This window comes from Peromyscus californicus, unplaced genomic scaffold, assembly GCF_007827085.1.
Source record: "Peromyscus californicus insignis strain IS unplaced genomic scaffold, ASM782708v3 Scaffold_19__1_contigs__length_69161282, whole genome shotgun sequence".
NCBI lineage: Eukaryota > Metazoa > Chordata > Mammalia > Rodentia > Cricetidae > Peromyscus > Peromyscus californicus.
In genome coordinates this window covers 26,235,510-26,262,774 of record NW_026294491.1, presented here as the reverse complement: position 1 = coordinate 26,262,774, position 27,265 = coordinate 26,235,510, and the positions used below count along the sequence as shown (strand labels likewise).

General features: G+C 53.5%; 2 protein-coding genes across 5 annotated transcripts in view; one reads left to right on the top strand and one right to left on the bottom strand.

Annotated features, from left to right (window-relative positions):
* Positions 1-27,265, bottom strand: part of Cdh23 (cadherin related 23) — a 379,482-nt gene that overhangs the window by 40,919 nt on the left and 311,298 nt on the right. The window lies entirely within an intron of this gene.
* On the top strand, positions 145-24,660 carry Vsir (V-set immunoregulatory receptor). Of its 2 annotated transcripts, none has more exons than XM_052744908.1 (7): positions 145-497; positions 10,611-11,042; positions 11,673-11,729; positions 17,055-17,162; positions 20,172-20,199; positions 20,903-21,099; positions 21,266-24,660. In XM_052744908.1, exons 1-7 carry the CDS (start codon positions 416-418, stop codon positions 21,301-21,303), a joined length of 942 nt encoding a protein of 313 aa, XP_052600868.1. In that variant the 5' UTR covers positions 145-415; the 3' UTR covers positions 21,304-24,660. The 2 variants fall into 2 exon arrangements, with proteins under 2 accessions (XP_052600868.1, XP_052600870.1); XM_052744910.1 differs by having other exon boundaries at positions 150-497; positions 10,614-11,042.

Genomic DNA, 27,265 nt, shown 5'->3' with positions numbered 1-27,265 from the left:
CTACATACCCACCCACCCACCCACCCGTTCCTTCCTTCCTCTGGCAGCGGGAGCTTAGCCCTGGGCGTGCTGGAACACACAGAAGCAAAGTTCCTGCCTCCAGACTATGAGAACTCTAAGTCAGTCCGGGTTAGACTTAGATCCACTCCTTAGTATGCACAGCCATCATCATTTCTGAAAAGCACCGAGAAAGGTCTTTACAGAGGGAAGTGGCTGGAGACGCTGTACCGCCCGCCGCCCCTCGGGGGCGCTTCTGGGAGGGGAGCTGGCTAGGTCGCCGGCTGCGCTGCGGTTCCGAGCAGCGCACTCCAGGGAGGCGGTGTGTACAAGCAGGCTCCCTGCGCTCCGGGAGCCCCGCTTGCTCTGCGCGCACTCCCAGCGGTCCGTGTCTGCTCTAGCTCGGCTCGACGGCGACATGGGTGTCCCCACGGTCCCTGAGGCCAGCGGCCCGCGCCGGGGGACCCTGCTCCTCGCTCTTTTTCTGGCTGCATCCAGAGGTAAGGTCCGCAGGCGGTGGGGCGCTGGGGAGGAGCGCCAGGGGGCACAGCCCGGTAGGGTGGAGGGACCCAGGCAGGATGGGAGTGCCCTGAATATCCCCTCAGCTTGCGGTGACCTCCACCCTACCGCCGCTCTGAGGCTGCTGGGACAGCCCTTCAGGGTGCAGTGGGGCTCCATTCTAGTGGAGCACATCTGTACGCGCTAACAGCTGCCAACACAGCAGGCAAAGGTGTCTCTAGGGGACTGTCCTCGGCACTTCTCTGCCCAGAGAGCCCAGAGCAGGCAGGGGCCATGAAGAGCTTCTGCAAAGCAGGAAAGGAACATGAAAAAAGTTACCCCAGTCCTTGAGTGGTTGTTGGTTGACTTTTGACACCTGGGGCATCTCCCTGCCTTCCTGCAACAGAGTCTCAGAGGACTTGGGTATGTGTGTGTGCTCTGACCCATACCCCATCCCCTTTGACATTCCTGGATGAGTTTTGATGGACACTTCTGGATCTGGACAGCTTAGTTGCCTGCTCTGTACTGATGACCCATTTGAGTGATCAGTGGGTTCTTGCCACTTAGCCAGATTGTAGCTGAGCAGCCTGTATGGAGTACTGGGGAAGATATGGGACACTCCCTGAGCCCAGCTCCCAGGCCAGGCCAGAGGTTTGGTTAACTCCTCAGTACAGACACGGAAGCCCCACACAGGGAGGTATCACTTCCAAAATCCAGACTCACAATTTGTACTTGTCCCGGGACACAGTAGTTCCCCAGAGCCTGGTCCTTGCTTGCCCAGAGCAAAAGATCTCAAAGAAAAAGAGGGTATTCTGATGGGTGGCCAAGCACAAGAGTGTCCCCTGGAGACTGCCTGTCCGATCCTTCCCTGCTCAGAAAACCCAGGACGCAAGTAGCTCCTGCAAGGCTGGAGAGAGAGAGGGTCCAGGGACGACAGTGTGGGTCACGGAGGGAGTCGGAAGGGTCAGGATGGAGGTGGTGGGCTCAGCAGAGGGAGCCAATGGGCTGATCAGGAAAGAAAGAAGAAGGTTAACCAAGGGAAAGGGAGGAGAGGCCAAGGACTTCTTATCAACACTGGAGGCAGGCCTGACCCTCTGATAAGGAAGAAGGCTCCCACACCCTGTAGACAGAACAACGGAAGTCCTGGCCTGGATGCTCCCTACCACTCAAAGGGAGAGACTGAGGCAGGGATGGGGTGATGGGAGAACAGGTGGGGGGTGGTCCCAGCACCAAGGTCAAGGCTCCTTGAAGGGTACAACTTGCAGGATCAGGGGACAGGCTCCTTGAAAGGTACAACTTGCAGGACCAGGGGGACAGCTGGAGTCAGGAAGGCCAGTACTGTATCAACCACAGGCTCTCATCCCTCCCTCAGGTGACCCCCCTTTTCTTGTCCCTCCCCTCCCCTCACCTGAATGGGGTGCTCTCTAATCATCAACTCCAATTGGGGTAACTGAGTCCTAGAGATTCAGAGTAGAGGGGACACAGCTTGTGGAACACCCAACAGCAAAGAGGCTCTGAGAGGAGCTGGGAATCCGCACCCTACTGTGCCTCCAAGCCCCAGAGATGGCACAGCCACAAAGGCTTTTGGCTACTCAAACTACTTGGCGAGCTGAAGGCTACCTCCCCATGGTTCCGCTCAGGGAGGTGATTAGGGCTGGGGTGGGTTTCAGGAAGGGGACAGAGGAGTCCTTTAGCCTGGGGCTGCTCTGACCTCGGCACTGGCTGTAACATAGGTGTGATCACTCACGGTTTCCTTTCCTTTCCTAGAGCAGCCATGGTGGTCAGGAGGTCTGGGGGCTGAGAGCACTCACCAGTCAGCTGAGGTGCTTTGGGCAGAATGGCATCTGGGGCAGGGGGAAATAGGGGTCTGGGGGACTTCAAGCAGTCACTTGAGTCACTAGGAGGCACTTGGGGTGGCACATGGAACACATTCCTTTCCTGGCCTGATATGGGCTGAGGAGACAGGGGGAAAGATGGTTTGGGAGCCAGGAGCCAGCAGACCCCCAGGGGGTGCAGAACCTCTTCCCCACAAGCATCCCTAAGGTTTAAGGAAGTTACTACTACTTTGCCTGTCCTCAGTCTGACCCAGTAGCCCTGTTCACATGGGGGCACTGGTGTGAGAGACGGGCAGCTGCCTTCCCTTTCGTGGTAAACAAGGCTGCAAGGCCCTATTGAGTAAACTCAGTGGGGCAAGCCTCTGACCCGGTAGTGGTCAGCTCTTAGGAAATCCATAAGCCCCGCCCAGCAGCCTGAGACTAGAGATGGCCATGCCATGGGATGCCCAGGGGCCAGAAACTCTAAGGAGTACTGAGCTGGGCTGGTTGCAGGGCAGCGCTTCCCTGCTGTGAATCTAGGAAAGGGGTACCAAAGGGAAGCTACAGGAGTCACCTCTGCAGGTTCAGGATACAGGATCTTAGGCCGAAGCAGGAGCAACAGAGGGTCCTCGGGGCCCATGTGTCCTGTTGGTACTGACTGAGCCTTGAACTTGAGGTCCTAGGTTCAAAGGCAACTCTTGCCCAGGGCCAGTCTGGCCTTGCCAGAAATGAGCATTGACTTCTGGTATCTAGGGATCCCTTTGGAAGGTCTGGCTGGGCCATGGCCTTCCTGATGTTTAAGTAAGGGGTCTGGGGTGTAGCTACATGCCAGGGCTTCCTCCAGCTCTAGCTTATCTGTTTTGGAGTTAGACCTGTGTTCAAATCTCAGCTGGCCTTCTGTAAGCTGGGCAAACTCCTTAGCATCTTTGGTCAAGTCTCCATCTTTAATACAGGGCAGCCATCCATCCTCCCTCAGACACAGCTGTGTGGAGCTGATGGGTAAAACTTCCCATGGGACCCAGTCCTTGTGATGTTGGTAGTGTGCCATCTTCTGGTTTCTGGGGACTCCATACCAGGGGCTTTCCATCTGAGCTTTTGCTGCCTACAGAGCCCCAATGAGTGCCCAGGACCTAGGAAGCCATGGGAAATATCACCGGGAGTACATTTCCCAGACTCCTTATGTCTGAAGGATGTTAGGACGGTTCTAGCTACTTCTAGACCGAGAGTCTGAAGTGGCCACAGGGGCACCTGGCGGTTCTCTTCCTAAGTCCCCTAGAGATGAGGCCATAAGAGCCAGCCTGGCTTAGTGTGTGCTTACCTGTGGGCTTTCTCTCACATCCCATCTGCATCCTTCGCCTATTGACTGCTGAGCATCCCCGGAGTGAAGCAACGGATGCTGTGTTCCCCATCAGTCCTTCGGGAATGAACTTGCTGTGTTCCGCTACTAACCCAGCCCTCCCGTTGGCCTTTCTGTATAGGGTCTCAGCTTCCAAGGAGACCCCGGGTCCAGTCCAGCCTCAGCTACTCCCTCATCCCTTCCCCCAACTGAGCAGTGAACAGTTTGAGTGGTATAGTTGTAGTTGGCCGCCAGTCTCTGGGGAGGGTGATTCCCCTCGGTGCATTCCGGGTTCCTTTGCTCGTCACCTGGTTGTAGTATCTGCCGAACATCTACCTACTTGTTTTTTTTTTTTTTTTTCCTTTAAATCTACACTTTTCTTTAAAGTAAAAATTTTAGAGGAAATTTCAAGTCAGGGTCACAAGTGGAAAGCTATTATCATCGGCCATAAATAGAACATATAAAAAAGAGCACCACTGGCAAGCCAAATAAGGGAATTAAACGTTAGCTGGAAACTTAGGCTGGGCCAGACTCAGCATGTAAAGCCTGTTGCTGTCTCTTGTAGAAATAAATTAAAAAAAAAAAAAAAAGGAAAAGGACATTTTGAAGATAGAGTGACATCAACTGTGACTTTCTCTTTGATATAATCAGGGCTAAGAGAATACTGAAATGGGAACGAATGTCTCTCGTTATGATTCAGTGTTATTTAATGTAAAATCAAAAGTAAAACTACTTGAGTTATTAATGCTGCCCGGCAAACTAAGCCCTCATTGGCTAGGTCAGCTGCCCATCTGTGGGGAGGAGGTGGAGCCAGCCTCTAGTTACCTCTGATTTCTAGAGACCACATCAGCTCCCCAGAGGCCTGGGTTTGAAATGTGTCCACAACGTATTCTCTGAGACTGTAGACAGGTTTCTCCTGTGTTTTGGCTTCCTAGCCCAAGCTCCTATTTCACAGGCTTGGGAATTAATTAAACAAGTCCGTGTCTGCATTGCGTGGAACAATCCTACCAAGTGAGCTCCTTGCATGGATAGAATCAGATCTTAGTAGTGGCCATGGGGTTGAGTCCTCCTTAGGGAGGCCTTGAGTCTGGGTTGGAATCCTCCCTGGCCCACTGCCCAGGCCCTCCCCAGGAGGCACAGTGACTAGGGCCCCTATCCCTGGATGCAGGCTGTTTCCCCAAGGTGCTGGAAGTGTGGCTTCCTCCCATAGAGCCTTGCTTCCCCTTCCCAGCCTCCTTGGTCCCTGTGAATGGACACTTCCTGCTGGGGCAGGGATCAATAAACACATCTGAGATGCCCTTTGTCCTCACTAGCCAGAGAACCCTCTGCACAGACTTGCTGGCTTCAGCCTGCAGCTTTCACCCTGGGGCACTTCCTCTGGGTTTTGATTGGACCCTGCCTCTATCTCCCTCTGTACCATACATCTGATAAAGATAAGGCCCCGCCTTTCCCTCTAAGCACCTGGAGAGCATCCTGGGAAATGGGGCCTCTGAGCTGGGACCAGTTCCCATGCCTGGGAGGCCAGAGGACACCCCCTCCCCACCCCCCAGCGCTTCTCTCTCATCAAGTGTGACGCTAGCAACTGCAGACAGTCAAATAATTGTTTACTTAGCAAGCCAGCAGCTGGACAGACCTCAGCCGTCTGGGTGGGGCCTTCCTGGCCTGACCAATCAAGCTCAGGACCCACCTCCAAAACCTCTAGGGTGTTGCCTTGGTGACTGTGGGTAAAGCTAGCGCCTGTCATGGAAAACACAATGTCCACACCCACACACACCCATCCCCTGTTACGCCCACAGAGCCTGATGTGTGGCAAGAAGCGCTGTCTCAAAAACAAGACAGGCGAGGATGGCAAGTAAGAGTTCCTTTCCAACTTTCTCCGCAGAGGCTGGGCCCTATCTGTAGCTGGGCACCCCAGCTAGAAGAGGCAGCAAAGAGTGTTCCCTGAGGGAGCTCTGGGCTTCATAGCCTCTGCCTTGAGCCTGACTCATGCTAAGATCTTGCTAAATATTTGTGGAATGAAAGAATGTTTTGGTTTGGGTCTGGGGAGCAGAAGGAACAGTTGCTCTGAGTGTAGGGGTCAGCTCGGGGTCAACTCTTTTTCTTCGAAGAGCTGAGAGATGAAATTTAGCTCCACCCACCCTGGGAGGGTGGTTGGAAAGAGTTCTTCCTGTCTGCGTGCTGGTCGAGGTGTGGGTCGCAGCTCAGCCACAGGTGCCTCAAGCGAGTCACTCAATTTCTCTAGTCAGTTTTATCTTTAAAATGAAGATGAGGCATAGCATGGAGCATCTGCCTATAATCCCAGCGCTCAGGAGACAGAAGCAGGAGGATCGCAAGTTCAAGACCAGTCTGGGCTACAGTGAGTTTTAGACTAGCATGAGTTGTATAGCAAAAAAAAAAAAAAAAAAAGCTGTCTCAAAAAACCAAAAACCTACCAACTAGCCCCTAAGACCCAAAGCCGAACAAGAAACCCCACAAAAGTATAAATAATAATAATAATAATAATAATAATAATTTAAAAACAAAAATACATGGAATTATACCTACATTAGGATAAAGTGCTTGACATATAAGAAGTGGACCTGAGGGGCCTGTAGACATGGCTTGGGGTTAAGAGCACTTGTTGCTTTTCCAGGGAACCTGGGTTTAGTTCCCAGCATCCTCCACACCAGGCAGCGCACAACTGTTTGTAATTCCAGCTCCAGGGGATCTGACACCTCTGGCCTCTGTGGGCACCTGCATTCATGTGTATATATGCACACGCATGCACACACACACACACACACACACACACACACACACACACACCCCTACACACCTGTCATGCTATTCTGCACCCACAATTTAACACAATAAAAGTAAAAAGAAGTGGACCCGAGAGCAGAACTGAAGGGATTCAGGACACAGGACTCTCTTAAGTTCAGTAGCATAGGTTCACATAGCAAAGGCCCAGCCTAGGAGGCTCCATGGCCCAGGAATCTTGCTGTCTAGGACAGAGTTACAGCAGTCCCCAGATCTGGAATTTTCCTAGCTCACAGAATCCCTCCTGCAGGTATAGGGTGGCCTTACTCAGTTGCAAGTAGAGTGAGGTGGGATCAGGGAACCTGTTCCCAAGGGCAGTGCTCTTCACTGGTACATGCTCAGGCCAGGGCTTGGGACACTTTCCTGTCCCATGTGAACTTGGCTACCCTAGAGTCAGGGGCCTTCCTCCCCACCCACTTTCCTGGCCTCTGACAATAACCCTTAAGGGATCTGTATCGGACAATGAGCAACAACACCCTCCCAATAAGTAATTATAATTCCAGCTGGGCTGCATGTGGCCCCAAAGGGTGTGTGTATGCAGGTATGTGCCCAGGCCCTTCTGCATGCCTGTGTGCTGTTTTCTGTAACTCCTCCCAGGGACCAGCTGCTCTGAGTTTCAGACATGAAGGACATTTCTGGTCCTCCTGTTCAGGACAAAGCATGTCTTTTCTGCCCACTCTTAGCTGACCCCTAAGCCTAAAATCCAAACACCCTCCAACCCAAACCCAATCCAAGGACAGCTTCTTTTTCCCTCTAACTCAGGAAGAGGTTTTGGTGACTTTGGGAAAAAGAAATGAATGTGGGTAGGTGGGATGGAACCATGCCCCCTTCTCCTGCTCTCTCTGAACCAAACCCTGCTCTCTCTATGGCCCCTTGAAAATGAAACGGGACTGGATCTTTTTTAGCCCTACTTCGGTACAGATCTGAGCTCGAAACCCCATCGCTTGGGCTCTGATGGCTCTCAGCTTGGCACACCTCCCCCTGCCTCCACCCCTCCCACTTAGGGCACCCTCATGCCACCTACGAGTCCCACCTCATCCATGCCTTTGGCTTCTAAGTGTCTTGCCATTTGTCCCGTGCCCCTCACCCGCCGCAAGCCTGAAGTTCTGGCCTCTGCTCTTCCTGCCCTCCTGATAGCCCCCAGGGGCTGTGCACGGGGCAAGTGCTGATGGAAGTGAGTTTGGCTCCAAGGATTGCGGTGACTCTCAGGCTGGAGCTATCGAGCTATCGAGGAGAAAGAGGGCTGGGGTAGCTGCTGCATGGCTGCACGGGTAGAGCAGAGGTATGGCCACTCTTTGTGGATTTGGCTCCCTCTGCAGATCTGGGAAAGCCCCTCCGGTATCTGGCAGAGCCAGGGCTTAGTGGCCACATGCAGTCCATACAGGGCTGTGAGGGAACCTCCAAGCTGGTGTGGATAAAACCAGAGGCACGTAGACAGCTGTTTGCTGTTTCAGAGAAACTGGGAGTTAAAATTTTCCTATCAAATCCCCACTTAAAAAATTATTTTATGCCGGGCGGCGGTGGTGGTGCACGCCTTTAATCCCAGCACTCGGGAGGCAGAGCCAGGTAGATCTCTGTGAGTTCGAGGCCAGCCTGGTCTACAGAACAAGATCCAGGACAGGCACCAAAGCTACACAGAGAAACCCTGTCTCGGAAAAAAAAAAAAAAAGAAAAGAAAAAAATTTTCATGTGTATGGAAGTTTCGTCTGCATATCTATCTGTGCACCACGTGCATGCCTCATGTCTGAGGAGGCCAGATGAGGGCATTGGATCCCCTGGGACTGGAATTAGAGGCAGTTGTGAGCTACCATGTGGGTGCTGGGAATTCGACCCAGGTCCTCTGGAAGAGCAGCCAGTGCTGTTGAGCATCGAGCAAACTCTCCAGAGGCACAAATCCACACCTTTTAAATGTTGGCAATTCCAAACAACAACAACAACAAAACCCTACTTTAAGGGTCAAAGGCAAGGTCTGAAGGCTCGAGGGCCTTTGCTCCCAGCCTTGCAACAGGACACAGGCCTGGGCTGAGGTCAGTCTCCAGTGGTCCCCTGCCGTGGGGTGGAAGGCAAGCAAGCTGCTTTACCCTGAGTCTGTGGACTTGGTCTCCACACTCATGAAACGGGAAGAATCCAACCCTACTCTCTCGGGCTGTCACACGGAACACAGACCCTGGAGCCGTCAAACTCTAATGCACACACACAAGTCCTCCAGTACTCTAGCATCCGCTCTTACTAGCCATTCATATTTTTGTGGTGAGGAGTTTGAAGCTAACCTCTTCATTCCATTGGCTTTTGGCCTCTCTCCTTGGAAGCGTTTCTTGAATTGCAGAGAGAATAGTTTTAGGACACTCATGTGAACGATTCCTGTCCTGGCCTTAACATCCACTCTCTCTCTTGATGTCTTTTATTTTTGTCTTCCTGTGAGTCTGAGACTCAGCCTAATGACTCAGTGTCACTGGACTCCAGTGTGCCCTGGTTCAACTCCAAAAGCCACACCAGGCTGCTGCCTTTTGCACTGGGCCAGGCTGTCAGAGCTTTAGGGGTTCCCAGCTTGGTACCAATGGTCCTGGGCTCTGAGGGCAGGGAGGGGGCATCAGAGGAGGAGGTCCAGGTGGTACCTCTGGATGGAGCAGTGTGTGTGTGTGTGTGTGTGTGTGTGTGTGTGTGTGTGTGTGTGTGTGCGCGCGCATGCGCGCGCGCGTGTGCACGTGTATACGTGTGTCTGGAGGTCAGAGGACAACCTCAGGTGTCATTATTCACCTTGTAAAACATTTATGTATTTATTTTGTGTGTGGGTGCACGTGTGTGTATATGCACCCCACTCCAAGGCACGTGTATGGAGACAAAGGACAGCTTGCAGGAACTGGAATCGGTTTTCTCCTCTGCCACGTGGCTTGAATTTAGGTCGTTAAGCTTGGTGGCAGGTGTCCCTCCTAGCTTTTCAGACAGGGTCTCTCATTGCTCTGGAGCTGCACCAAGTCTAGGCTAGCTGGCCAGCAAGTTCTAGGCATCCACCTCTTTCTACCTCCCTTCTGAGCATCACTGGAATTACAGGCCTGTCCTAACACGCCCAGATTCTTACCCAGGTTCTAGGGATCCAAACTCAGGGCTTCACATTTTTAGGCAAACATTTTTTTTTTTCTGACTGAGCCATGACTCCAGCCCTCCATTCATACTCTATGTATATTCGAAAGCCCTCTTCCCTTGTCTGTCAGATCTCCTTCAGCCCCTGCAGTGTGAATGAAAACCAAGGGCACGCCAAGGCGTGCTGACCAGGGCACCCCTCACATTAGAGCCCTCTGCATCCCCACCGTCCCTCCTCTCTCAACGCATGCTGCTGCACGTCTTTCTCTTTACAGGGGAGGAAACGGGCTCATGCAGTTAGATTGGGCCCAGGCTGGGGATGTGGCTCGGGAGGGTAGCATGCTTCCCCAGCATGCACAAAGCCCTGGACGTGAGACTCTGTGCCTTTTAAACAGGACTGATCACACATGTTCAAAATCTCAGCACTTGAGAGGTAGAGACAAGAAGATTAGTTCAGGGTCGTCTTCAGCTATGTTTGGGGCCAACCTGGGATACATGAGACTCTGTCTTAAAAAAGAAAAAAATGAACAAAGCACGCCTTCATTAGGTCCATCGGGTTAAGCAGTAGAGGAATGGGGATTGAGACAGGGACCAGAGGATTTCTTTATCTGCTTAAGGAGAGAACTAGGTTTGGGTAGCAGGTGCATGGGTGAGGACCTGTCATGCAACCCTATCACTTAGCTGCTTTGAGTATTCCCTGCATTCCTACCATCTTGTCTGGGTAGACGTACTCACTTGTGAAGTCTCATTTAAAGTCAGAAGACCCACCCTTTTTCCAGAAGGGCCACGCCCATCTCCGGAAGGCCATTTCTTCCCTCCCAAGTCTCTGGAAACCTGGTACTGGTTTGCCTCTGCCCACAGGGTCATGACAGGCTTGTCTGCTCAGCTAGGTCAACGGCTCCGAAGCAGAGGTAGGGCACCTGGCATTGGCCCTGCCCACGCAGGTATTTATTCGGTTAGGAGGTCAGCTGACTTGCCCAGGGTCTGCAGCTGGGAAGTAGATGAGTCAAGCTTTCTACTCACCCTGAGGGTGCCAAGGAGTGGCACTCACTCAGGCAGGTGACCGGGGCTTTCCTCTCTCTAAGCAGGTCCGGTGGCAGCCTTCAAGGTGGCTACACCATATTCCCTGTACGTGTGTCCCGAGGGGCAGAACGTCACCCTCACCTGCAGGATCCTGGGCCCCGTGGCCAAAGGCCAGGATGTGACCTTCTACAAGACGTGGTACCTCAGCTCGAGAAGTGAGGTTCAAGTGTGCAAAGAGCGTCGGCCCATACGGAACTTCACATCCCAGCATGCTCATCCGCACCACGGAAGCCACCAGGCGCCTAACACTAGCCACGACCAGGCCCAGGCGCATGGGCTGGAGTTAGCTTCTGACCACCACGGTAACTTCTCTATCACCGTGCGCAATGTGACCCTGCGGGACAGCGGCCTCTACTGCTGTCATGTGGTAGAAATCAGGCACCACCACCCAGAACACCGGCTCTTCGGGTACATGGAGCTGCAGGTACAGACAGGTGAGCATCCTGTACAGACCGCCGTGGCTGGGGGTCGGGGATGAGGGGGTCTGCGTATCTGCCACATGACTATGTATGAGACGATAGTGATATGGCACTCAAGGGCCTGTGGCTGTGTAAGGAGTGGCTGCATTGTGTGTGGGGTGCAGACATGTGATTATCTTGTGTGCGCACGAGTGTCTCTATTTGTGACAGAGTCACGTTTTCATGTAAGAGGATATATGACTGGCAGTGTTACTGCTCATGGGAAAATGGAAGCAGTGGGGGGGGGGTGATAGTGTACTGAGTCTGAGTTGATCATGGCTAAATGGCTGTGAGGTGAGTGTGTATACATCCATCTGTCTGCCCAGTTGAGAATGCAAGACTTGACTGGATCAAGATGTAGGTGCCAGCAGGTACCCATTTGCCCTAGGAGGTGGCATGAGAACATGCAGGGTAAGAAATCTGTGTGTGTGTGTTGTGTGCATGGGCTCACACTTGCATGTGTGTGTACAGACTCCACTGGGCCAGTACTGCCAGGCAGGCATTAGCGTGCATTCCTGTGACAGGAGAGGAGTCACTAACCTGGACCAACCTCCGGGACCTCATGAGCCTCACACTCGCCTAACAGCCCTCTCTTTGTTCCCACAGGCAAAGATTCGCCACCTAACTGCACCGCGTACCCGTCTAACGAGCAGGAGAGCGACAGTAAGGACGGCCACCCCCATATCTTCTGTGCACCCCGTTTCTGTATTTACCTTGGGCCCAGATCCTGTTCTGGACTCTCACCCCAGTACCATACACCTGCAGACCCCCACTCTCTCTCTCTGTGGCTTCTGTTCCCCTTCCGCCTCTTGGCTGTGGCCCCAGAAGCCCCCCCCCCCACTCCTGCCGCGGCTCTCTCTGTGAAGCACGTATCACCGTTCTCACAGCTATTCACACCGCCCGTTGGCACAGCAGGGACTTGACTGTAGCCTGTCCAGCTCTGTTCACGGCCCCATCTCCCGTGCCTGTGAAGGAGACTGGGCATGCAGGCTGCAGGGTGGCTGTCAGCCCTGGTGCTAGCCCGGAGAGGGGCCTTATGGATGATTGGAGGGCTCCGCTCTCAGGGAGGCTGGACACAGAGAGGTTTATTTGAGAATGCCCTGTGGCATAAATAGTAGGCAAGGGCACATGTCTTAGGGTGCCCCACACGTCCACAAAGAGAGGGCTGTGGTTTATAGGTTTGCCAGGCACCTAGCATGAGCCAGCTCTTGCTCAGACTCTGGAAGGACAGAAGGGAAAACTGTGACCCTGGCCACATGCATGAGGGTTTGGGCCAGCCGAACTACAGCCTTGTGTAAAGCCCCAAAGACCAAAGCAACTTTCTAGTCAAATTACTCATATTTTTCAAACCCACCAACAAGCTCGCCGTGTACAAAATTGAATGACAGCCACACTAGTGTGGCAATGAGGCCTTTGGGTCAAGCCCTTCTGCCACACACCGCTGAGCTCCAGGGTCTCCTCAGCACCAAGCCACGATGCGTCCTCACTTCCCCTCTGAGCATCCTCTTCCTTCCCATGAAGCAGCAGCTCACGCTGTGTGCGCCATATGTATGTGCTTGAGGGACGCAGCGGTGGGGCATGGGCGACATTCACTTCCCCATGGCTCCTTCACTCTGAGCAATCACCCTGGCCCTGTTCCTTCCTCAAGAATCTGTCTTTGCAAAACTGCTACTTCTGCTACTGCTGGCATGTCGTGAGTGGGGAAAATGGGGTTCGGGGCAGGTCGGGGCTGACCTGGAACTTGCTATGTGGAATTAGGCTGGCCTCAAATTTGCAGCAGTCCTCCTGCCTCTGCCTACGAAGTTCTGGGATTTCAGGTGTGAACCCCTACACCCGGCTTCAACAGGGCTTTGTGATAACAAGGCCTATCTTTGCTTTCAGTCTTGGGGACAGAGACACAAGACAGTGGGAGGGGAAGTGCTGGGGAAGTGTGAAGTGGACAGGCCAAGGAGGTTGGGGACTTTTCTACTCCCGGGACTCTAGAGAAGAAATATCCAAGGGTGAGGTAGAAGCTTGAACTTGGCCTCCAGGGTGGTTAGTCTTTCTTTTCCTTGCATCTCCGCCCTTGGGTTTGGCTGTTTTAAACCCTGGCCAATTCTTGGAGCTGTGACATCACTCTCTGGCTCCTGCTTCCTTGAGTTGGTGTCCAGTGAACTGGCTTGTTGGGGGCCAAAAGAACATGCTTGATCCCATTGTGGCTGTTGAGGGCTGGGACCGACCCTGATGACCTCGGATGTCCCCTTCCACATTCCTGGTTCCGGCAGTCTCCCGACACTAGCCACTAAGCCCGAGTTGGCTCCTGGGTATACTTTGGGGAGTGTGTGTGTGGACAATCTGGCTTTCTGCGTCATTTCTCTGTTGAGGAATGGGGATACCTGGGTCCCTTTTGCAGGGAAGCACGTTATCTAAGGGGCTACATCAGGGATGGGAACCACTTGTGTCTCAGGCCCCGGGAGCTGGAGAATAAAACAGTAGAGATGGGTGAAGACTGTGGTGCGCACTCAGCCACCAGTCTGCAAGGGAACTTCCATCACCATGGAGGTGTGGGTTCCGCTTGATGCACGAGGCCTCACATCCCAAGGCAACGCGTCCATCCCTGGGCTAAGGCAGGTTGGGAGCTGATGGTAAACACAAATGGGTGTCTTAACACGTTTCTAGGGCATTTGCCTGGCCACCCATGCCGTTACTAAACAGGCCCCAGGGCCGGCTGCTGAGCGCCATTCTCTACTGTTCATTAACTCTGGAAGGTCCCAACCTCAACTCTCTTTCATGCACAAGTGCTCAACCGTAGCACTCACTGGGTCTGTTAATGATGCTTCTAGCCCAGGTCTTTGTGTTTTTTTCTTTTTCTAATTCCAGGCAGAGTGGCTAAATGTTACCCTACAGGAGAGTAGCTTAGATTAAATCAGGACCAAGGCCAAGTGGGTTTTAGGTAAGAGGAAGTGTCAGGGAGGGGAAGGAACCTGCCAGAGGTGTGGGCTGGCATTGCCTTGCATTGCCGAGGGGCCATGGGTTTCCCCTGAGATCAGGACAGGACTGGGCAGACCCGTCTCTGTATCCTTCCCATCCCTTATGCAGGAGGATATGCCAGGTGCCTTCCTCAGTCTCCTTTGCACACCCCCGCAGGGTACCTGGCAGACCCTGGACGTAGACTAAGCAAGCTGGGCCTTCCCATCCTGCCTGCTCTGAAAGGGTTTGGCACATGCCTTAGGGTGGTTTTGGCAACTACTTTCACCAGTGCCTCACCTTCCCAGGAAGAGCCTGGCTCCAGGTGATGGCTAAGCTTTCTCTGCAATGGGTGCCACCTTGGAGTAAGGGGAACTGCAATCGGGCCGGCTCTGCAAAGGTGTCCTGAGTCTCTGAGGACAGCCAGGCCCACATACATTCCTCCAGAGCCTGCCCCTACAGGAGCCTGAACAAACAAGCCCAGTGTATAAGGAAACAGACTCTGGAAGTGAAACCGCAGCGACCGTAGAGGGCAGGATTGCCACTTGCAGACAAGAGGGTCAGGCAGGGCGGTCCCGGCCAAATCTCCAAGGCAGGTTGTGAGCACCTGGCTAACTGCACCACGAGTTGCTTAGTAACCATGGGACGAGAGGAAAGTGCTTTTGCAGCCAGTTTCTCAGATTGCCCCACCGTTAAGGTCCTTGGATGGGGTTTAGCCACACTGAATGGTATGAATTATAGAACGTTTTTACTTTCAATATTCCACGTGTTCAAATGCAGCCACATTAAAACCGGCAGGGAAGCTGCTTTCCTATGGATTGGAACTTCCTTTGCAATCTGCCGAGCAATTGGTACCGGTTCCCTACCAATGGGTACTTCTAAAGTGCCTGCCAACGGTCTGCTCAGTTCCATACACCTCACTGCGAGCCCATTTATGCTTCCACGTCGCTTAGCCGTACAGTGGGATAAAAATGGCCTTTGTTCCCAAATAAAGTGCGGAGGCAGCGAATAGACCGAGGCACATCCGGCTCCTAGAGCTCTCTGGAGGTGAACCTGATCTTGTGACAAGAGATCCTAGCCATGTTTTGGCAGAGAGAAAGGCTCAAATTGGGAAGGAAATGGGCTTACCCTGGTTGTGGTTCCAAGGGCTTGTCTGTTCCCAGCTAAACTCCTGGAGTCAGCAGATGGACTGAAATAAACCAACCCCTTTATGATACGGGGCTCACGCAGTGGCACGGCCCCTTCCGAGACAATTTTGCAACAGCCTAGGAGGAAACACGCACACGATGCTCCCTGGCTCAGCACTTTGATGCTAAGTGCCTAGGTCCAGATGTACTGCCCGGGTGAGCCGGAATCTGAGCCTGAGGATTCCCTGTTGCAGAATGAGGATTGTCGAAAATGGAATTTAACAGTGATGTCCCCACCAAACAGGGCTGTCTCCCATCGATTTGGGGCAAGCTGTGGATAATAGAGCCCTGGGAAGAAAGAAGTGGGTCTCTGTGTAGACAGACAGATGTCCAAACTGTGCTTGGGGGTCAGGAGAATATTCTTACGTGATCCCATAAGGTAAGACCAGCTCTAGATAGATGAGGACTGTGGAGAGGGGGCCCAGGTTGAGGGGAAGGAAGAGACTTTTGAATTTTCATATGTGTTTACATTCCTGTGTGTGCACGTATGTATGTATGTGTACGTGCAGAACCAGAGGCAGACACTGGGTGTCTTCCTTAATTGCTCTCTACTTAAGTTTTTGAGGCAGATTCTCTCACTGAATCTATAGTTTATAGCTAGGCGAAACTGGCTGGCCAGTGATTCCCACGGACTCTCTCCCTTCTCCGCCTCCCCATCACCTCGGTTTACAGTTACATGTGGCCACACCGGGCTTTTTAAAAGGGTTCTGGAGAGTCAACTCTCAGGCGCTCATGTTTGCACGGCAAACACTTTACCGACACACACACACACACACACACACACACACACACACACACACACACACACACGTGATCAAGAGGCCAAGCTTCCAGGGCCCTCAGCCTAGAAAGATCAAGGATTCCCTCAAAGGATGGACTAGGGTTTGTTTTTTCTTTTTGAGACAGGGTCTCTCTATGTTGTCCTGGCTGTGCTAGAACTCACTCTGTAGACCAGGCTGTCCTTGAACTCATGGAAATCCACCTGCCTCTGCCTCATGAGTGCTGGGATTAAAGGCGTGCGCCACCACGCCTGGTGAGGCTGGAGTGTTTTGTTTTCACTGTAGTAAAACATCCATCTTTAAAAGCAAATGTAAAACATCCATCTTTAAAAGCAAATGTCAGTGGCATGTAAGAAATCACATCCTCACGGCTGTGCGGCACCACGGTTCTAATTTGTTTTTATCACTTGGGTTCCTTTTGACCTTGAGCCCTGGCATGTGGTGTGAAAGGCCTTTCAGTGGACAACCTGAGGTCCAGGGTGGTCTAGCTCTCTCTCCCTTGGAGGCCGGAGGGGGGTCTCTTCTCTGTTCTTTACTGCTACCTCTGTCATGGGCCACAGTCCTCATTTCCCTGTGTCCCATGGGGTGGGGGACATATGGCTGTCTCTGAAAGGAGCTCATTAGACCTCCCTGGCCTCTTCTGGTCACTAGGTCTGGATATGGGGCCCTGATGCCTGGGCTTCTCATCCTGTCTGCTCTGGCACATGCCATGGGGTGGTTTTATGGCAACTGCTTCTACCAGTGTCTCATCACCTTCCCAGGAAGAGCCTGGCTCCAGATAGTGACTAAGCTTTCTCTGCAATGGGTGCTACCTTGGAGTAAGGGGAACTGCAGTCAGGCTGGCTTCCCAAAGCCATCCTAAGCCTTGGGGGGCAGCCGGGCCCACATGCATACCTCCAAAGCTTGTCCCCATAGAGTGTGGGAACCTTTCCACAAATGCTATGCAGATTCTATTCCTGCTCCCTTCTCCAACCTGACAGAATCTGAGCACCTCTGTGGTCATTCTGTGCCTCAGTTTCCCTTCAGGAGAAGTGGTGGGAAGGGGACTCTCATGTCAGCTGCTTTTGTCCTTCTAGGTATCACGGCTGCGGCCCTGGCCACGGGTGCCTGCATCGTGGGAATCCTCTGCCTCCCACTTATCCTGCTGCTGGTCTATAAGCAGAGGCAGGTGGCCTCTCACCGCCGTAAGTAACTTTCGCCGGGACTATGAGGGGGTTTCCTGGCTGGGAGGCCAGTGACGGCATGGGGCATGATGGCTGTACCGTCCTTTCCCATTCTTCTGTACTCCCGCAAGGAGCTGACTCTGTAGTTGAGAGAGAAGGGCACCTACGTATGCCTTTCTCTGGGCCTGATGTCTGCCAGCTGCTTCAGTGCCCAGGCAGGGTTGGCTTGGCACTCCCTACGAATGAGTAGGTAACTACACAGAATGGCGGGGCTAGCTCAAACTGGTTTATAAGGATGCTGCTATTCAGAGATCTCTTAGAGTGGGCCCGTGGGTGGGTTTGTTTTGTACTGAGCAGCCGTTGCTGGGGCAGACACGAGTTTGGGGATGTCAGAAAAGCTGGGGCTTCGGCTGTCCCTTGCTTTTCACAGACAAAAGCTCAGGCTCTGCGGGTTAACTAACTGAATGTCAGGTTAAGACACTGTAAATGCAGAGCTGAGGTGGCCCCAGGCCACCCTGCCAGGCACTGTGCCAAGTTTTGTCACATCTGTGCCTCACCTAGTCACCACAACAACCCAAATAGGGGACATTGCTGTCCCCATTTACAGATGGACAAACCGAGGCTGAGGACGGTTCCCTGACTTGCCACACTGCAAATAAACTGTGGAGCCAGGCTTCAGGCTCGTGGCCACAAACGCTGATCACATCCCTTTTCTGGGTGACGATGCCCCGTCTGCCCTCCGAGTCTCTCCTATGAGCCTTGTTTGACCTGCATTCTCTGAGGGGTGGGAGCCCAGGGGGTAGGGAGCGTCCTGCTCTCGCAGTTCCTCCCAGGCCTCTTCCCTCTGCCTAGCTGCAGAAGGTAATTGAGGGGAGACTATTGTCACCAGGTCACACCAGATTTCCTCTGCCCTCCCCTTCACCTCTCAGTCAGCCTGCCGTCCCCCTACCCTCTTTCCTGGAGGCCCACAGTGGGCCTCTGCGGGCTGTGGCTGCCTCGCCCTTCCTCTCAGACTGTTTCTTCCAGTTATAACCCTACTACAGGCTGCCCGTGGGCATCCCTAAAGTGACAGCATGGAGCACGTGACAGGTTAGAGTGAAGGAGGAACCCGGGGCTCTTCAGGGGGAGAAATGGCTGAGGGGACAGGGAGGGAGATAGCCCAGCTAGGCTCGGTTCTAGACGGATTCCCAGGTGCCTTCTGTCTTCTCTCTCCTTTGCCTAGACCACGGCACTGCCTGGTCACGTGGTCAGATTAGGAAACAGGAGCTGGAAAGCAGACCCTTCTGGGGTAGCAGTCACAAGTGTACAGGGGACTTCACTCAGCCTTTATTGGGCCTGGCCTTTCTTGCAGGGCATCCACAGGGTTCTTATTCCACTCATGGGGACCTAGTGGGATAGAGATGATTGGAGGAAAGAAAACTGAGGGGTGTGTGTGTGTGTGTGTGTGTGTGTGTGTGTGTGTGTGTGTGTGTGTGTTACCAGGCCAGAATGCCATTCATGTGGGGTTCTGAAGACCCAGGCCCGAGTTCGCTTATTCCATACACCTTCAGTCTACACACTGGCTCCAAACTTCCCATCTGCCCCAGGAGAGTATGTGACCTGGACTTAAGAGAAGAGCCCTGTGGTGACAATGGGCTGGAATGGGCTACACTTCATGCCATGTTGAGTGCCTGTGGAGAATAGCCTTGTCCTGGAGCATGCCACTGTCCCAGAGTAAGGATGTCCCATGTACAGTAACAGGAAAGGGGACAAGAATTTATCTTCTAGCTCATGCCTTTAATCCTAGCCCTCCGGAGGCAGAGGCAGGCAGAGCTCTGTAACTTTGAGGTCAACCTGGTCTACATAGTGAGTTTCAGGGCATCAGAATGACATAGCAAGACCCTGTCTCAAAAACAAACAAACAAAATTATCTTCTAAGGTAAATACTTCCCAGTCTCTTCTCTGCCTCTGAATGAAAGTCCTCAAATCCATCCTGTGATTTCAGACTTAGCAACAGAAACGCACATCAGAAGCATCAACGCTTAGAAAAACAAAGCACCCAAGGATGGGTAGTGGCCCTTGGGGAGTCACTGATCCACACAGACCCCAGAGTAGCTGCTGTGGGGTGTTGGGAACCAAAAACAACCAGCAAGTCTTAGCACTCCCGGCTGCAGCGGCCAGCGGCAGCTTAGCTCATGGTGCACAGCACACTCTGGGCAGAAACCTCCTGAGTCCTGGGCTGGGGGCTGGGTTGCCTGGGGTTGAGCGTGCCCGGAAGAAAAGAAAAGAACAGGCAGTCCAGCATCCCCAGCTCCAAAGTGGAGGTCACCGTCTTCACCCCAGAGCAAGGTGTCACGGAGGAGCTTGGCCCACGCAGCCTGACACAGAGTCACTCTGTCAGCAGAAGTGACCTCGATTTCAGGAACTTCGTGCCACTTCCCTGTGTTTGACTTGCAGAAGCCACTCCCCCTAGCTCGTTTCTCCATGTAAACCTCCTCCTATAAGAAGGATCTGTGGGAGGGTGTGGGGAGCTGCCCGAAAGAGGGAAGTTGGTGTCCTTGCATCTGGATGACGGCCAGTTTTAGGGGGACCCCAAGGATGGGGTGAGGTGGTAGTGGCTTGTGGGGGGGGGAGAAAATGGTAACAAGGCTGGGGAGTGATGGGGAGAGTGAGGGGAGAACGGACCTTCTAATCCTAGAAGCTGACCTTGAACCCTCCACCCCTCAAGCTGTGACTAGACCAGAGAGAAAAGCAGTTGTCGGCACACGCAGGGGCCTGGCCTTTGGTTGAAACTTAGATTCTCAAGTTTCGACATTGTCAGGCTCCGGGGAAAGGGTAAGCCTGGGGCAGACGTCATCCCGCATGTGGAAAATACAGACGTATTTCACTGGTACACAAAGGTGGCTCTGCTTTGAGTCTACCCGCTGGACAGGCACATGGAACTTGGACCTCTTCAGGGAACAGTGTGGGCTCCCGGGCACGCTCCCGGTGCAGGGGACGGGGCCTGCCAAAGGCTTCCTTCCTGTGACCAGCTTTTCTGTCTACCTATAGGTGCCCAGGAATTGGTGAGGATGGACAGGTAAGGCCCACCGTGACTTTGAGAAAGCAGGTATCAGGGAATGGGTGTTTCTGTGTGATGTGGGGCCCCTGCCCAGCAGGACACAGCTCGTCGCAGCTGCATCTGGCACATCTGGGCTGGTGGGCAGCTCTGTGTGCCACGTTCACCCCTGCTAGGCTCTGATTCTGCTCAGAAGTGCTTCACTGGGCACCTTTGGGTCTTAGTGGTCACCCTAGCTTAGGATGGGCAGGGGTAGAAGTAGCTGGCTGGGGCAGACATTACAACATGCTAAGGGGGGGGCTCCTGACCCAGGCCCAGCCCAATGCATGGTGGATGGCTCAGCTGCGCCAGGCATTCCAAGAGAAAGCTGTCAGGCTGAGCAGGCATGAACAAGCCAATGGCTGCTCTGGGCAGGGCAGCGGGGGTCAGAGATGGGCAGGCAGGACAGTGCTAACTGTGCTTGGGCATGGGCTGGCTTGGGTGGGCTCAGAAATTAGTCACCTCCGGAAGCTTGGTCCCTGTCCTACAATGTGTTTGAAGGAGGTAGTGTCTCAGATATGTCAAAGGAAGTTCTACCAGTGATCCCACTCCGGTAGAACCTCTGGGTTGGAAGGCTTTCACAAGCTGCCCTTGTCCCAGCTGGGAGGAGAAGAAAAGAAAGGGGAGGCAGGACAGATAGAAATGCTCTGAGTGGCACTGATCACCCCGAATTCTCCTTCTCTAGCGGCAACACCCAAGGTATCGAAAACCCAGGCTTTGAGAGCGCTCCACCCTTCCAGGGGATGCCTGAGGCAAAGAGCAGGCCCCCACTGTCCTATGTGGCCCAGCGGCAACCTTCGGAGTCCGGGCGGCATCTGCTCTCTGCCCCCAGCACACCTCTGTCTCCTCCAGGTCCCGGGGATGTCTTCTTCCCATCCCTAGGTGAGTGTCGTCAGACTTTACAGTACTGTGACTAATAAACATTAGGACTGCAGGCTCTGCAGCCCCCCCCCTCCCCGACTCCTGGGGAGTCTTCATGGTGCAGAGTTGAACAAGGGGACACAGGCACCCCTCCCCCCCATTCACTTCTTTATCCTTTCTTTTACAGATCCAGTCCCTGACTCCCCTAACTCTGAAGTCATCTAAACCAGCTGGGGGACCATGGACAGTGGAACCTGGATTAGGGGCAGGTGCATTTGATCTATGCTGGCCCTTTAAACAGACCTTTAGGCATTGACCCAGCCTCCTCTCTCCTGCTCTGAGCCTAGACTCTGCTTTACAAGATGCACAGACCCTCCCCTACCATTTCTGGATGCTATGGGGGAGGGGGGGGGAGGGGGCTCAGGGAGAAGATGCTGGATTGCTCATTGCTGTTCTCAAGATCTTGGGATGCTGAATTCTTCCCAGAGACTTGACTTCACATCACCAGCCCCAGATGCCAAATGACCTAAGAAGTCACAGAATGTCCAGAATGTGGCAGCAGCCTTTCTTCATGGAAACCAGCAGCCTAGATGGGATGGGGTAGGTCATCTTGCCACCCTCCCAGGCAAGAGACACAAGATATAAGAGACTCCTGCCCACTGTGGGTGTGTGGCTGGCCTGCTGTTTTGTCTGAGGATGCTCTATTGGCCTGGCTCTATCCCCCGGACTCTGGAGCTTAGCCTGCCTAAGCCTCACTAGAGGGGACCTTCCTCAGCAGCCTCCACCAGCAATCCGAGGGTCTGACTCTGGGCTCTCATTGCCTGTATGGTGGTCCACAGAGTTCAGTGGCCAGAGGCTCTGAAACAGGAAGTCCCTGTTGCATCCAGGAGCCACTTTGAGCTCATTAGTGTCTTGAGCAACGTGAAGCCAGACCATTGTACATAGGGGGTGGTAAGGGCATGATGGGAAAGGTGAGTGGGGCCTGGCCTCCTTCTTGTCCTCATCATCCACCACTCCCACTGTTCAGTGTGGGGACAATGACAAAGGTGACCTCCATGATGTCTTATCTATACGGGGGGGGGGGCACTTCTAAGTGTGAAAGGGATGCTATTAAAAACAGTATGTGGCAACAGCTGTAAACAGCTGTGAGTGAATTGGAGGTGTTAGCTTTAAGGGCCTGGTGCATGGAGGGGGGGCAGCTAGGGCCTGGGGATCCTTCCCGTTCTGACCTCCGATCTTCAGGGTGACCTGCAGGCACATAAAAGAGCTTATCCCTGGTCCGATGCCACTCTTGGCTCCCATCTCCAGCGTCTGGCATGACCTGGGCACACAAGGAGAGTCCTTCATGAAGGACTTGAAAACATGAAGAGAAAGGACAGTGCCCTTGAGGTGGAAATTGCACAGCTGATGACTGAGAGTGAGGAGGGGTGAGGCTGGGCAAATCACCCTTCAGTCTCCAGTTGGGACGGTAGCCCCAGCACCGGAGGAGCAGTAGCGCCAGGCGGGCATTTGTCTTTCTGCAGCTTCCACTGGCTGGGATGAACTAGGCCTGGGCAGGAAAGCTCATACCCAGGGCCTGCGGGCAGGAGGAAACACACTCATTGCCGGGGGACAGATGGGTAGGGAGTAGAGAGAACAGCTCCAGCCTGGGACCCAGCAGTAGGCTACCTGCTGGGAACTCAGTGGTCCGGTAAGGTCCAAGAGCACAGGTCCCTGTGGGCTGCCAGCTCTGTCTGGGGCTTTGAGTTCCTGGCGGCTCTGTACCATCACAAGAGTGTTGGGGTAGTCAGGACCCCAAACCATGACTCCTGCTTTGTCCCCGGGGCCTCCTCTTCTACTCCATCTGTTGCCATAGACTATACAGTTACTACAGATAGAGTGTGTTGCTCTTTTGGCTTTGGGGGCACTGTGCTGGCGTGGGGGAAGCGCCAGGTGTTTTGTGGCAGGGCTTTGGGGCCTCTGTCAAAGGGGGAAAAACCCACGGACTAGCTATGGGATGCGTGTAGCCGATGCCCTGGGGGAGGCTGGCCTGCCCCTGCAGCCGGCCCTGAGCTTCAGACCTTGCCACTCAGATGACTTCTAAGAATTTGACTGTCAGACCCCTGCCTGGCTGCTGCTCTGTGGAAAGGGGAGGAGCCCCCCCACCTCCCACCAGAACAGCCACTTATTTCCTGCCCAGCTTCCTTCTATAGGGCCCTAGTCTCTTCTGGACCCTGCAAGTTCAGCTTCATGGTTTCCTGTTTTTGATGCAGTGTTTGTGTGGTCCAGGCTCTGGCTACATCCATGAACCGGGGCCCTGCCACCTTGCTGCTGCTGTGGAGGGGCAGGGTCTTGGGGGTGGGGAATAGAGGTGTCCTGCCCTTGGGGCAAGAGATGGGGGGTGATGATGAGACACAGTAGGGAACTGAGCTCCCAGGAAGAGGAAGGAGCCCTGTAGTCTCCCGAGCCATACTGGATTCCTGGTACTAGCAGACGCCTAGGGAGAGAAGTCTATATTTTGAAGAACTAACTCATCCTTAGGCGATCCATCAGAAACTGCAGGGTCGGGGTTGGGGGTGTTCTTTACCTATCTCTGGAGGTTCACATAAAGCTCTCCCTGGGACTGGGATGGGAGGGACCAGGGAGGAAAGGTTTCTGATGAGGGAAGGGCTTCTTGACAAGCCAAAGGGCCGCTGGTGACTGTTGTGGATCAAGCTGGCCCTGCTGGAGTACTGTAGCGTGCCTCAGATCAACTTCTCAAAAGAGCAGGCCTGGGGCTACCGTACTTCTGCCTGGCCAATGTTTCCCCTGCATGAAGCAGCCCAGAGCCCAGGCTCCTTCAGGATCTGCTCCCTGGAGGAAGGACTTGGAGGAGGCAGCTAGGCTGAGGGCTTCTGAGGGCCAGTTATCTCTACTAACCTGGGTCCCAGTAACATGCTACCTCCTGGAGAAGGGTTTCCTGGGTAGGAGCTGGAGCAGCACCCCAGAGCTGACCTGGCTATGGTGGGAGCTGAACTAAGATTTTCTCAGGGAACTAAAATAGGCAAAAGAGGAACTGGGGGTGCCAAGCAGGATAGGGGGAGGCAAAAGTCCCTTGAAAACAAACGGCCCAGCTGAGTGCCTGTCCCAGACCACAGAGAGCACGGACCGTCTGGCCCATGCCCTGCATGCCCTCTGCTTTGCCCCGACACTTTCCTTGCCCACAATGAATGGGAGTCCTGGGAGGGTGGGGACTAATAACAGTCGGAGGCTGCCTGGGGGAGCTGATAGCTGATACAGAGTCCTTGGGTAACTGGGCTGAACCAGGACCCCAGGATTACGCTCTGGGGACCTAGCTTTGTCTGGGCCTGCTAGGATCTCCATAATGGCATTATCACTTTGAGCTCATGATGCCAAGGGATAAACATTTCACTGGGTTTCATGGTTCTGATCTGTTGGTGTGGCTTCCTGGAATAGATGGTGAGAGGGATTCAGATGTGATAATACAGCCGATAAGAAAGTGCTGAGATTAATTAATTACGCCTGCCTTGGACACAGGAAAAGGGAGTGGCAGTATGGATGCCATATCTTAATCTTTTTTGTTAAAATATGTTTCCCAAACGATTTTCATGTGTGATTTTGTTTGTTTGACATTCCTCTCTATGTCAAGCATGAACGTCTTTTTTTGTGTGCATGTGTATGAAGTATGCATGATATATGTTTGTGTGTATGTGTGTGTGTGTGTAAGTCAGAAATCACCATTGGGCGTCTTCCTCTATTCCTCTGCAATGTATTATTTTTAAAGATTTATTTACTTCATGAATGTTTTACCTAAATGCATGTACATGCATCATATGCATGCCCGTTAGATCCCTTGGAACTGGAGTTAAAATAGTTATGAGCTACTGTGTGAGTGCTGGGGACCAAACCCTGGTCCTCCGCAAGAGCAACAAATTAAAAGAGAGATTTTAATGACTGAGCTATCGTTCCAGTCCCACCACTGCATTTTTTAGCATGCATTTAAATATTTTATGTGTATGGGTTTTTGCCTGCGTGTATGTATGAGCACCACGTGTGTGCCTGGTGCCGTGGAGGCCAGGGCAGGGAGCATTGGATCAGTTGGAAATGGAGTTATAGATGGCTGTGCGCTGCCCTGTGGGTGGAATCAACCTGGGTCCTCTGGAAACAGAGCAAGTGCTCTTAACCCCTAAGCCATCTCTTCTAGTGCCTCCATTTTATTTCTGACAGACCCTTCGGTGAATCTGGAGCTCACCAATAAAGCTGGGCTGATGGACCAGTAAGCTCCGTGGATTTGCTTGTCCCCACCCCGCCTCCACCTCGCCAGCTGCCAGGGTTACAGACTACATGCAGCCCTGCCTGGCTTTTTTTTCTGTGGATGCTGGGGATCCGAACTCGGGTCCTCATGATTGTGTGGCAAGCACTGCATCTGCTGAGCCACCCCGACCCCTCACCAAGAGTCTTTACTGTCCCATTTAATGCAAAAGGAAATGGCGGCTCTGAAAGGGTCATGATTTGTGGCTGGTGGGACTGAGGTTGGCTCTCCTGCCTCTTAGGCCTGTCCCCCTTCCCTTGGAACCAAACAGCCTCCTCGCCCAGGACCTGCTATTGCCCTCGCCTTCTACACACTGTGCTCCTGAGAGATGAACCTGAGCCTGCATGTTCATGGTTCCAGTTCACTCCACACCAGGAATACATTCTCACTTATGCTCTGTCTTCTCTGGAGAACCCATGCTAGTGTGTAGGCTCCTTCTCTACCAGTTCTTGTCACCCCCTTCCTGCCTGGTCACCTCCAGGCCAAATGACTTCTGGTAGACACTGTGGTCCACGCACTCCACTTGTGTGCATCAGGGGGAAGGTGAGGGAACAGAGAGCTCCATCTGACCCCTGAGACAGACCTGAGACTGTGTGTCCCCGCGTCTGGGGAGTGGCGGAACATCTCTCAACAAGCAAGGTGTGCTGCAGCTGGGCTTTAACGACTGCACATCCTGTTGCTCTCTGAAAGCACATTTGGTAAATTACTTTAAAAAAAATAAGCCAAGGTGAAAGGCCAGGGGCTGGGTTGCTCTTGCTGGCTTGGGGCAGTTCTTCCTGCCTGATATGGACACAGGGAAATGCCCAGGCTGGGGGCCAGAGCCATAGCTGGGGGGAGCCGGGGTCCTGATGGCAGAGGCTCGCTTTAAAGAACATAATGAACTGCTAGGGCAGCGTTCCCAGCGCGCAGCCCACCTTGGAGTCACAACCAGGCCCTGTGGACAGAGTGGATGTGGATTTTTCTCCCCAGTAACCTGAGAAGTCAGGGTTATCTGCTACTGTATTTCCTGTCGCTGGCTGTCATTCATATGTCAGAGAGGCCACCCTCTCTCCTAAACCTCCTGCCAAGGTGCCTTAGGGCCAGGGCTCAGCCCCTGACCTCCTCACTGCCTTCCGCCCTTCCTCCCCGGACCCAGCCCTTCCTTCTGCAGGGGCCCCTGGATGGCCATTTGGGCCTTGCCATAGTCCTGTCTTTCCTGCCTGTAGTTTGGAGCTCACAGAGGTCCCAAGCAATACAATGATTTCCTCTGGCCGGGTGGCAGGCCATTGTGTGGCAGACCTGGGGCTGGCCCGGATGGCCCTTGCAGCCCAGCTGTCCCTGGCCTCGGTGATACAGGCTCAAGGCTGTGAATAGGAATGTCCGGCTTTGGGAGGTGAGGGGATGTTACCCAGGGAAGAAAGAAGGAGACGGGGTGTGGACGCAGGGGTTCCTCTGGGATACGGAAACTTCTTGGCAGTCGATTCCTAAGCCCTATGCTCCAAATAACACCTGTGGGCTGGTGAGATGATTCACTGGGAAAAGACACTTGTAGACAAGCCCGATGACCTGAATTCAACCCCCCAGAACCCACATAGTGGAAGGAGGGAACTGATGCACACACACGCCCCTCCCCTCACAAAATAAATAATAAATAAAGCAATGTATTTTAAATAATGATATGGCCTAGAAAGCCTTCCTGGTCCCTGGCTTTGAGCTCCCAGCCCTGGGTCACGTCATGCACAGAGTGTCAATTTTGTCCTCTATGCTCCCCCAGACTGCCTTGTCTACAGTGTCCTGGCCTGTGGCACGGCCTTGCTGCTGCGGACTTAAAGAGTAGACAGCTCTCCCAGATAAAACAGCTAAGGAGGATGTGCAATTAGAGGTCTTGCCTGAGGCTGGACACTGCCCAGGGCTGAC